This window comes from Gymnoscopelus braueri (genome assembly GCF_963280865.1).
Source record: "Gymnoscopelus braueri genome assembly, chromosome: 2".
In the NCBI taxonomy this organism is placed as follows: Eukaryota; Metazoa; Chordata; class Actinopteri; order Myctophiformes; family Myctophidae; genus Gymnoscopelus; species Gymnoscopelus braueri.
In genome coordinates this window covers 54,287,307-54,299,717 of record NC_137604.1, presented here as the reverse complement: position 1 = coordinate 54,299,717, position 12,411 = coordinate 54,287,307, and the positions used below count along the sequence as shown (strand labels likewise).

General features: G+C 43.3%; 1 protein-coding gene across 2 annotated transcripts in view; it reads left to right on the top strand.

Moving 5' to 3' along the window:
• hoga1 (4-hydroxy-2-oxoglutarate aldolase 1) overlaps window positions 1–9,912 on the top strand; it is a 37,415-nt gene extending 27,503 nt beyond the window's left edge. For both annotated transcript variants that reach the window (XM_080451046.1, XM_080451045.1), the window contains exons 7-8: window positions 5,291–5,424; window positions 8,606–9,912. In XM_080451046.1, the coding sequence (XP_080307172.1) occupies window positions 5,291–5,424; window positions 8,606–8,755 (284 nt within the window). In that variant the 3' untranslated portion in view covers window positions 8,756–9,912. The remainder of the gene's footprint in view (window positions 1–5,290; window positions 5,425–8,605) is intronic.
• Window positions 9,913–12,411: the final 2,499 nt, after the last annotated feature.

Genomic DNA, 12,411 nt, shown 5'->3' with positions numbered 1-12,411 from the left:
TGCGAGTACTTCTTCCACCACTGGGGACACACTGGGATGAAGGTTAAACTTACATTCACAAAGTTAAAGAACAAAGGTTAGTGGACCATGCCAGTGGTCTGGCACGTTTAGCATTGACTCACGGTATACTTGACATTACTCCCGACCGCTTTCCAAAGGATACTGTGCTTTGTTTTATTGTTGAGGAGGTCATTGATCAAATCAGTCAGGCCTGTTATTTCATCACTTGGCCTTTGATGTTGTCGATATTTTGACGGTCCAAAGCCAAATTAATGCCAGTGCAGAAAGGCCATCAAATAAAACGATGATCTTTTAGTCCACAGAAATCATTAGTTGAATTTAAGGGTTAAATAAATAAATAAACAGATTATTTGAATTATTTGAATCACCAAAGTAATAGTTTGATGTGAAATATTTGCGACACATTTTCGTATGGTTTATTCATCACACTCCCGGTGTGTAAGGGCATTATGTCTGTGTTTACACGGCAACGGTCCCTGCAGAAAATGGCAACCTTCTGTTGTGATGTGTGATACCAAAATTGCTTGCAGACAGAGATGGAAAAGTGATTGAAAACGCTGTAGTGTGCAATGCATGCCAGTTGTCGTGTAAACGGCACCTAAGAGATACGAGATTTTCCTTTTTAACTATAAAAAATCATGCTCTGCAACCAAAAGGCAATTGCCCAGTGAATTATGGTGTTTAATTTCCTAATGAAATCATGATAACCCAATGGTTGAGAAGTTGAGAAGTTTAATTTTCTCAGATATTTTTTGGCATTTTCTAAATTCGTGTCAGATCTTGTGTCTAGGTGAGACATGACCTTTTGACACAATCTAAATGTCTTAATAAAAGAGCAGGGAGACAAAACACAACCACCCCAAGTTATTGAGGACCAAAGACTGACGTCACTGCCGCTAGAGGGCGCTGTTCCCCTGGGTCGTGGCTTTATTTTTGGTGTTGATATCCCCATAGGGGAATCTTAGATCACGTCATGTAAGAACTGTGTTCCAAACATAAACACACCACCCCGGCATAGGAGGGTGGCTCTGCATCGATTATGATATTCATTCATATTTGATACAGCCTGTTTCTGGAGAAAATGGAAAAGTCTTAAGAACTACACTTCCGGGTCTGAAATCACTGTCCCTACAGCAGCCGCGTTCATGGGAAATGTAGTCTTTGGGTCGTTTGACTCGTTTGTAGCGGGGGGACAGCGCCCTCTAGCGGCAGTGACGTCAGGACTTCGGTGCTCTATATCAGGGGTTCCCGTCCGCGGGACATGTACCACAGGTCCGCGAGAACGCGGCCGGGAAGTCCAAGTTTTCCCCGTGGTGAATCTATAACCTTGCGTCGCAAGGATTTTCCACAGAGCAGAGAAAAGTTGAGTCGTCACATGAAGATACCAAGGATTAGTCAGTGATGTCACCGAGGTTTATAAACAGCTTTGTCCCTGCTACTTCCTGTAGTGACATCACTGTTGAATCCTTGCTATCTTTATCTTTGCCTTTGTTTCAAGGCGCCCCCGCCCCCCGTTGACAAACTGGCGCCGGGGGGCACCGAACCAGGTCCAAGCTTGATTTACATACTTGTACTGAAACGCCTCAGAGATTCTGCTTCACTTACAAACCAAAGTAGATCAGCTGAGTGGTTTAGAGAGGCCGTCTGGGGAAACGGAAGGTCCCCGGTTCGCATCCCCGGCCCGTTCTACGCGTCGGGAAGTGTCCTTGAGCAAGACACTTAACCCCTTAACTGCTCCCAGAGGCTCTGCCCCCGTAGCGCCCGCAGCCATGCTCCATGATACTTAGGATGGATTAAATGCAGATACCACATGTACCACATACCGCAAAGGAGTGCGGACCATATGATTGCTATTATTATTATTATCATTATGAATATTTTATGTCGTAAGAGGAAACATTCCGTGAGAATTGTGCAATTTATGCAACGCTCCACTGCAGTGGAACACAAGCAGAGAGATACGATGTGATGTGATATGATACCAGTTTCCTCATAAGTGCCTGCTTGCTATGTCAGCCACGTACGGTTACACCATAGGCACGGGTTAGATAACACATTTGGGGATAGGCATCGATATGATGCTCAGGAACTTAACCCATTAAGACCGGGAACGCGTCTGTCATTTTTGATTTTAACCATTATCTTATACTTTGGCTATTCAAAAATAGCAGATATACAAGCGCACAGCGTGGCACCGAGTGCCGCGCTATGAGCTTGTATATCTGCAATTTGTTTTAAATCATGAAAATGTGTGCAAATCTTTGAATATATATTTTTCAAAGCGAACATTTGTAACTCAAATCTTTGCTTCTGGGGATTCTACAAATATCTTCTAAACCCTAAAGGCGGTTACACACCGGCGAATATGCGAATATACGCAAAATTCGGACTCGTTCCGAATAATTAAAAGACGCTTTTTTCGCTCCGCGAAACTGGTGTGGAAGCTTGCATTGACTTTATAAGGTTTAAAAAAAAAACGTATTATTCGCATGAAAAAAATCGCTCCGGTGTGTAAGGACCTTAACAGTTAAAAAAAAAAACTCATGTTGCTATATATCAGTGGTTCTCAAAGTGTTTCATGTCAAGGACCCCCAACATTATATGTATTTGGCCGCGGACCCCCATCTCAAAATACGTTGTTCCAGGGACCCCCCAGAAGCAAAGATTTGAGGGAAAAAATGCGCTTTTAAAATATATATATATTCAAAGATTTGCACAAATGTTCACGATAAAAAAAAAATAGCAGATCTACAAGTTACTGTATGAGCTTGTATATCTGCTATTTTTTAATAGCCAAAGGATAAAATAATGGTTAAAGTGGTGACACAGATGCGTTCCCGGTCTTAATGGGTTAATGAGTCATGTTCTGTGCCTTATAGCCCTGTCAAAGACACGGTTTCTCCCTGTCTCACATCATGTGCACGCACACACACACACACACACACGGTCATACTTGTACATGCACACACGCAGAGTTCTCTCTGATCTCTGCTCCCTGGTGTGTTCTCGTTTCCATGACTGAAATATGAGAGTAATGTGTGTGCGTGCGTGTGTGCGTGTGTGTGTGTGTGTGTGTGTGTGTGTGTGTGTGTGTGTGTGTGTGTGTGTGTGTGTGTGTGTGTGTGTGTGTGTGTGTGTGTGTGTGTGTGTGTGTGTGTGTGTGTGTGTGTGTGTGTGTGTGTGTGTGTGTGTGTGTGTGTGTGTGTGTGTGTGTGTGTGTGTGTGTGTGTGTGTGTGTGTGTGTGTGGGCTAAGTGACTGACACAGCTACTGCATCGAGGGTGATCTGCATAGAGGTTGAGTAGCAACAACACCCGACACTGAACGACTGATATTAACATGTTCAAGATGTCGGTGTGAAGTTGGCGTGTGCGTACATGCGTGCACGAGAGTGTGTTTGATCAAAAGCTTTTGATGTCCCAGGGTCTGCAGTCTCAGAACTCCCTCCTATATCCCCCAAGGATTTTTAGAAAGGAGGAGGAGGGTGGGGGTGCAGGGGGGGTCTATCTGTCACTCAGAAGAACTTCCGATTTCAAAACCAAGGAACTTCAGAGCTGTCACATCAAGATGAGGCAAGAGTGAGTGAGGAGGAGCTCTCTTTAGACTGTCCATCGCTAAAGTTAACCCATTAAGACCGGGGAACGCATAGGTGTCAGATTTTAACCATTATTTTATACTTTGGCTATTCAAAAATAGCAGATCTACAAGCTCATAGCGCGGCACCGAGTGCTGCGCTATGAGCTTGTAGATCTGCTGTTTTTGAAAAAAATTGTGCAAATCTTTGAATAAATATATATTTTTAAACAAACAACAAAATATTATGAGATGGGGGTCCGCGGCCAAATACATATCATTTCGGGGCTCCTTGACATGAAAATGTTTGAGAACCACTGATATTATAGCAACATACAGTAAGTATTTCAGAAAAATGTTTATTTAGAAGACATTTGTAGAATCCCCCAGAGGCAAATATTTGAGTTACAAATGTTTGCTTAAAAAAAATATATATATATTCAAAGATTTGCACATATTTTCAAAATTCTTCAAAAGAAAAATAGCAGATCTACAAGCTCGTAGCGCGGCACCGAGTGCCACGCTACGAGCTTGTGTATCTGCTATTTTTGAATAGCCAAAGTAATCTTAAAATGACACAGATGCGTCCCCGGTCTTAATGGGTTAAAGTATAGGCTCTGGCCCAAGCCGGCCATTTGATCTGTGCAGAGCACAGGCCAGATGCCCTTGTGGAATCGCATAGCGTTTCTTTTTTTTTTCGACGATCAGTCGCCATTGGTCTGCTGTGCTGGCAAACTGCACAGAGGCCAGTGGGGGAATGTTATCTGCAGTCATCATTTTCTCTCACCAGACAATGTCATCCTACTGTGGGAGGAAACGCTCACATGTTTTCTCTCAAAACTATGGGATGGGATATACTTAATTCTTATATAGTATGTGGCCCGGGGGCCACATACGGCGTCGCAGTGCGACGAGTTTTGAGCTTGTAGATCTTTGTAGATCTTTGTAGCTTGTAGATTTTTGCTACTTTTGTGTGACATAGAATGGCGAAGTATGGCATTCATTTACGAAAAAAGTTAAAATACGGAGATAAGAGGTGTCTGCCCAACAGTATATGCAATGTGTCCCTCTGGAGTGAGTGTGGAAATATAGTGGCCCTCTCCATCATCAAAGTTGCATCCCCCCTTATATTGTATAATATACTTACTATACTTATATTCTCATATGGTACTGTACTGGTATGTGTTATGTTCTTCCTGTGTAGTGATGTCAAGTGGTTTCAACAGTGAGTTTGTTTGCTCTGCAATAATAGACTGTAATTAAAGGAATTTGCTTATCTCAGTGAGGGGGAGATAGAAAATGCCCTGCTGATGTGTGTGGGCCTGTGTGGGAGTGTTTAATAAAACATTTAAATGTCCTTTTTGATGATCCGATTAATTTATCTATTTTTATAGGTGTTTCTACAGGCCTTGTATAGCATAGTGGTTCTACAAGCAAGCACGTCAGTGCATGTGGTTTCAGAGAGGTACAGTTCCATAAATTCATAGTGAAATGTTAACTTTTTCTTGTACTTTTTTAAATACTCAAGTATATTTAAAAGCAGCTACTTTTGTACTTTTACTTAAGTAACATTTTGACTTTTAGTGGAGTAAATTTGACCATTAGTGTCTGTACTTTTACTCAAGGGGTCAAGTACTTCGTCCACCACTGGCGCTGGCTAACGTGTAGGTGTGTGTGTGTCTTGTATCTACACACAGGTGCAGTGGGCGGTGTGTGTGCGCTGGCCAACGTGCTGGGCAGAGAGGTGTGTGAGCTGGAGCGTCTGTGTGCGTCCGGCCGCTGGGAGGAAGCCAGAACGCTGCAGCAGCGACTCATTGAGCCTAATGCCGCCGTGAGTACATTATACGATACGATACGATACGATAATACTTTATTATCAGCTCACACTGAAATTTGTCTTGAGACCCAGAAGCAGCCATGTATGCAACACATATACAGTACACACATTTGACGTGACAGAAAAACTCAAACTATAATACATACATTAAAAATATAAAGACAAGAGCAATGTCCACAACTCTACCTACCCCTGGCCTAAACTCCTGATTAAGCCTCAATGTTGTCTGATGGACAAAGGGCCTCTTCAGTTTGACCTTATTGTATGTTGAAACACCTTATCTCCTTCCTGAAGGCAGCCTATACCTATATTCTCCATACAAAACATGGCTAGTGTTTGAAGTGATATTCCTTGCCAACCTTAGCATACTGTTATTATACGTAGCTGTATAGAGCCTCTGAAGTGGTTGTCCAACAATCTTTGAACAAATGTTCAGTAGCTGCAGCAGTTGTGACTTTAAGGCTACAGACAGAATAACATTTTGTGAATAACATTTTATGTTGTCCAATCTTTTATCAATCAATCAATCTTTATTTCAGACTCTAATAGGTCCATATAAAATACAACACAGGGGACAACACAAAAATGATTAAAACGACAACAAAAAAAGAAAGAGGTATATCTAAAAAACATACAGACACTCGCTCCAATGTCTCCAGAAACAAGAAGAGTACCTAATGCTGCTCTTCTTAAGTTAAAGACATTATAATTTCATTTTTTGAGTCCTTCAACCTCATCATAAAACTGTACATCAGATTCCTGAGAACGGCATCTACAGTGGGAACGCCACTGTTTACAAACAATAGTTAAGTTGTTATGTTAAACTTTTTCAAGTCAAGGACCCCCCAAAAAATCCCAGTAGTATATATGTCACAGTACGTTTGGAGAACCAGTACGATTGAAGACAGAGCGCTCGTTTTTAGGCACGGGGCTCCTTCGGGGCGAGGCGGGGCTTTTCGAGACAGGGTTTATTAGCGAGGCTCGCGAGGAGGAGGAGGAGGACGGCGCTGCGAGGCGGGGGGTTATTACGCGAGGCTCGCGAGGAAGAGGAGCCTCCTCCTCCTCCTCGCGTTTTAAACCGTCCCGTCCTCTCCTTCTCTCCTTCTCCTCCTCCGAGGAGGAGGAGAAGGAGAGCGCGGAGAGGCGGGGCTTTGATGCGCCGACGGAGACCTGTCTTTTGTTGTTCCCCCCCACATAGCAACCAGGAAGCTACGCTAGGGGAACCATAATATCTATGAGGGGAACGCTGAACACGCGTTCACACGCACGGCGCGCCGACTTAGTGGAGCTTGAGGCCGAGGAAGCGCGCCCTCGCGCCTCCAGGCGCGAGTGCCCGCGGTGACCGGCCGACGCTCCACTAGTCGACTCAGCGCCGTTTGATTTGTAAACCGATAGGGACAGAATAGTTCTTTTCATGGATCACTGTGTGTGTGTGTGTGTGTGTGTGTGTGTGTGTGTGTGTGTGTGTGTGTGTGTGTGTGTGTGTGTGTGTGTGTGTGTGTGTGTGTGTGTGTGTGTGTGTGTGTGTGTGTGTGTGTGTGTGTGTGTGTGTGTGTGTGTGTGTGTGTCAGGGAGAAAGTAAAACAAAAGCCAGAACACAATAAAAGTATCTAAACAGTCCTGCTTTCAATAAACCAAAAAAAGCATGAGCGCGTGCGCGTGTGTGTGCGCGTGTGTGTTTGTGTGTGTGACTGTGTGTGTGTGTGTGTGTGTGTGGCCATATATGTTTGTGCACAAGCCTGGCTTGTGGCTCCCTCTAGTGCTGGGTGGGTGGTAAAAACGAGCGCGCATTCTTCAATCGTACTGGTTCTCCAATCATACTGTAACATATATGTACCATATTATATAATATGAACAATATGGCTTTGTACCATATATTGTACTTAATAGAGTGATTATAGCACTACATCTTGAGCAAATTTTGGGGGGAAAAGAGTCGATAATGGATTTAATAGTTTTTCATTTCATTTTTCAGTAGATATGCATATATGGGCATATACTGATGACATCAGGGATCTCCATATATGGGCATAAAAGGGACACAGGCAGATCACAGCCCCCGACACTATGACTCAGACATAATTGGTCGGATCGGCAGTGCGGCGTAGGTGTATCGGCCCGAAACTCTAGTTATTAAAAAAAAAAGCAAACGGTTCCGTTTCCACACTCTCAGAGTTAATGGTGGTTCTTGAAATGAAAACATCTGAGAACCACTGCTCTACAGAGGGAGACTAAACTGTAACAGTGTCTGGATAGGTAGAACCTCTGGAGTACAATGGCCAACAAGGTCTATCCTAAGCCATACAGTATATATGTACCACATTAGGAGATCTAATATGAACAATATGGCTTTGTACCATATATTTTACATAATAGAGCAGTGGTTCTCATACTTTTTCATGTCAAGGACCCCCAAATTGACACTCATTAGCCCACAGACCCCCATTTGAAAAGATATACCAGGGACCCCCATAAGAGAAGATTTTTACAGCATAGCAGTGATTCTCAACCATTTTAATTCAAGAACCCCCAGTGTATATTAGGCTATATACGGACCCCCCATTTAATGGCATTTCTATCTCTGGGACCCCAATTTATATTGTAAAATCAATGTTAATTTAACTCTGAGAGTGTGCCAAGGGAACCAAATGGACCCTAAAGGGTCCATTTGGTTCCCTTTGCACACTCTCAGAGTTACAGACCCATAAGGGTCCATTTGGTTCCTAACTATCTATCATTTTTAGGTGGGGAGTGGGGACCCCCTGGAACTCCCTCAAGGACCCCTGGGGGTCCCCGGACCCCACTTTAAGAATCACTGTAATAGAGTGATTATATAGCACTACCTCTTGTTGCCAGTCTATCCTAAGCCATACTGTGTCATCGTCTCTGTCGGGCAGAAACCTCTTACCTCCTTATTTGAACTTTTTGTGTTTTTTCCCCCATAAATTAACGCCCTACTTGATCACGCTACAGCGTCACTCAAAAGTAGCAGATCCACAAGCTCGAAACGTGGCTCGGAACGCGGTCGGTCTGCTACTTTTGCTATTTTTGAATTTGACACCCGTCAGAGACACGGTATGTACCCACTTTAGGAGATATAATATGAACGATATGGCTTCGTACCATATATTGTAACGTATAGAGTGATTATAGCGCTATACCTTCTTGTTGCTAGGTGACCAGGAAGTTGGGAGTGCCCGCTCTCAAGCAGGCGATGGAGTGGTTTGGTTACCACGGTGGCACCTGTCGATCACCTCTACAGCCACTCACAGAGGCCCAGGCACAGCTGCTAAGGCGGGACTTCTCCAGTAATGGCTGGTTGTGAGGAGACGTGTGTGTGTGTGTGTGTGTGTGTGTGTGTGTGTGTACTTGTGTTAATCACTATACTTGTGAGGGCCAAATGTACCCACAAGTATAGTAGAATTTGAGAAAGATATTGTTGTGAGGACAATGTTCCTGGTCCTCATAAGAAGATTTTTAGCATAGGTTTGCGATTAGGAAAGGGTTAGGATTAGACATTTAGAGGTTAGGTTTTAGGGGCGTATGTTTAGTTGTGTGCCGGTGTTTCAGGCACCGAAAATATCTTATCTACAAGCTCACAGCGTGTCACAGGAGGATATTTTCGGCTTCAGTGTAGTTTTTTCAATTGTTTGAAAATATATGTAAAATGGCATTTATAAAATCCCCTTCCTAAAGTGTTAAATACTCAACGTTCTGGGTTTGGATGATCAGTGCAAGTGTGTAAGGTAAGGTATGATCTACTTTACCTACCTCCTACCTACCTAGCACGCTGGGCAAGACAAGGAAATGACGTTGACGTTTTACAAATCTGTTTACGTTCTCCGTGAATGAAACAAGTGTTGTGATTGGCCGAAAAAGTACAAAAGTCACTCTCAGTCGTGACCAGGCTTTTCTCGTCGGAGATGAGTAAAGGCTGGGAACGAGGCTACCTTCCTAGTAAGGCGTAACGTGTTGTGAGCTTGTCGATCTGCTGTTTCCTGCGAAAGCTTTCCCCACAATACGGATGCTGGGGTTCAAGTGGTTAGTATTGTCGACGCTGTCGCCGAGCAGAAACCATGTACTGTATGCCCCAAACGGTATGATAATACTTTTCATTGGTGAAGTCTTTATGTACATTTTTCTTTTCAAAAATGGCAAAAATAGGCCATCTAGAAGCTCACAACGGCTCACATCGCAATGTGTTGTGAGCTTGTAGATTTAAGGCTACTTTGCGTACATTTTCATTCATGAAAAAACATTCAAAATTAAATATTATGGAGATAATAAGGTTTCTGCCCGACAGTGACGATATTATTTGTAAGTACAGTATGTACGAAGAGTAAAGGATAAACTGTGACACTGAAAAAAACGATAATAAATTAATAATGATTTTTATGGTAAGGATTTGCCAAGGATTTTCAAACAATGTGAGTTGATTTCCTTTCAGGTCTCCCCAAGGCCTGTCGCTGACATTGATGTGATGCTTATGACAAAACAAAAAATGAATGAATGAATGCATTTATTTGAAATAAAGAATTAAAAAAAGAAAGCTGAGGTTTTGAATCCCTTTGAAGGCCAGGGCAATAAAGAGAGCATCGTGTCTTTCTCCATCCTGCCTTTTCTTAAATAAAATGAAACATCATGAGCATCCTTCAGATGAAAAAGGAATATTGATTTGACAAAAAAAAAAAAAAAATCATTTTCATAGCCAGCCTGCTGCTGCTGCTGTTGTCGCTGTAGCTGACCACACGGGGGCAGCGCACCCCACCGTGCGCTGCTCAGATCATCAAGGGCAACTCTCTGATCTCAATTAGTGGTTCTAAAAACCCCGGGTGTGTGATGCTATGCCCCTGACAGCCATGAGGGAGGGGGGGGGGGGGGTGGTTGGGGGATACGGGATGGATGCGGGGATGAGCAGAGGAGAGAAGTGAAGCAAGGGGGTGGGGATCATTGTTGCCATGTCTGCTTATTCTAAGCGACTTTAGGCTTGTTTTTCTGTAGTTGTCACTTGGTAGTTGCGGGTTGCAGTTTTTTGGGGGGCTTGTTTCTGAAGTGTAGTTGCTTATTTGGGCTTGCTTCCATTACATTTTTTGATTATGGTTGAAACCAGTGGTTCTCAACCATTTTCATGTCAAGGACCCCCAAATTAATATGTATTTGCCTGCAGACTCCACATTTTGTCCCAGGGACCCCCGTACCAGATTTGTGTTGTTAGAATGTTTTAAATAATATTCCACATTTTGCACTTTTTTTCCCCCGAGACATTTCTTTTTCAAATAGCAGATCTACAAGCTCACAGCATGTCGCATCGCGATGCGTTGTGAGGTTGTAGATCGGCTATTTTCAAATAGCCCATGTATATATACAGTAAAAAGTGTGACACAGTCACTTCTGTTGGGTTTGTTTTCATAGACCTGGTTGCTTGTTTTTTTTCTCACAATATCTGGCAACACTGGTGGGGATAGATAGATGGCTGGATGGATGGATGGATGGATGGATGGAGGGGAGAAATCCCACTCTGGGCCCGAGTGGCGAGTCAGCAAAGCTGCTGCTTGGCAGCAGAGCTCAGCAGGCTGCCCTCTGCACCGTCCCTGTCACATAAAGATGACGTGTCGTGGGAGAGAGGCAGGGAGATCAGCTGACACCAGGGCCCCTTCCTGTGTGTGCACACCTCTCTCTCTCTCTCTCTCTCTCTCTCTCTCTCTCTCTCTCCGTCTACAATCAACGTCTCACATCTGGAAGAGAAATCTTGTTTCTCTCAAGGTCTTCTCTCCCTCTCATCATCATCATCCCTCTTTCTGACACAAGTTGGCTTTGCCTCGTTCTTTTCCTATATAGTTTCATGTAGCTTCTCTCTGCTCTTCGTCCTCGCTATACCCACCCACCCACCCCCCTCTAGGCGATGTAGTGACCTCTCTGTGAAATGTAGCATGTACAGTATAGGGCCCAGCTTCTCTCTCTCCCTCTCTCTCTCTGCTCTTTCCTTTTTCTGGCTGCGCGCCCCAGATTAAAAACACGCTCAAAAGATTTTCTGATTTCATCCCCTCCCCCCACTTGTCTTTGACTCTCCTCTCTCTCCTCTCCTCTCCTCTCCTCTCCTCTCCTCTCCTCTCCTCTCCTCGCTGCCCTGCTGTTTTTTTATTTTATTGATTGAATACTTTATTAGTCAGAAATGTAAACAGCACGGTGGTACATAAAAGGATAACACAAAAAAAAAGTCCTGGGGACTTGTTTCCATTGTGGTCCTATGTAAGATAAGATAAGATGTCTTTATTATCCACAAAGGAAGATCGTTTTGCTCAGGTCAATGCATACATTCAAGACCATACATAAATATACACCACAATTAACCCATTTTGGAACCCCTTTTTGTATCTATACCTTTCAGGACGGGAACCCCTTTTGGGGTTCTTGTTGCTATCTACAGTAAATAGCAACATACATTTTTTGTAATTTTTTTAATAATTATTGGAAGTTTTTCAGAAAACAGGATTTAGAGGCCATTCTTAGAATCGGCCTCAGGTCTAAATGGGTTAAAGCACCCAGCAAAGCGCTTAAATTCTATAAAAGGGAAAATTCTAAATTTAAAAGGGTCTTTAAAAGAAAGCAATATCCTCTCCACACTTGTGGAACGCCCAGAATGTGTTTGTGTATGATTTCATGTGTGTGTGAGCATGTTTGTATGTCCATGGAGCTATTAGCTATTAGTATTCAATTAGCATAGAAAATGTACACAATAATAATACATGTCATCAACAAATACAAACACTGTATGTACAAAAGAGATGGGAAAATTACATCTACCTCCCACTGTGGTCTGACTCGAACGCCTGCCTCACACTGACTGTCTCTCTCTCTCTCTCTCTCTCTCTCTCTCTCTCTCTCTCTCTCTCTCTCTCTCTCTCTCTCTCTCTCTCTCTCTCTGTGCATTTTCTGCTACAGTCACTTCCCAGACTGACACAATGAGTTGCCACTCATTGT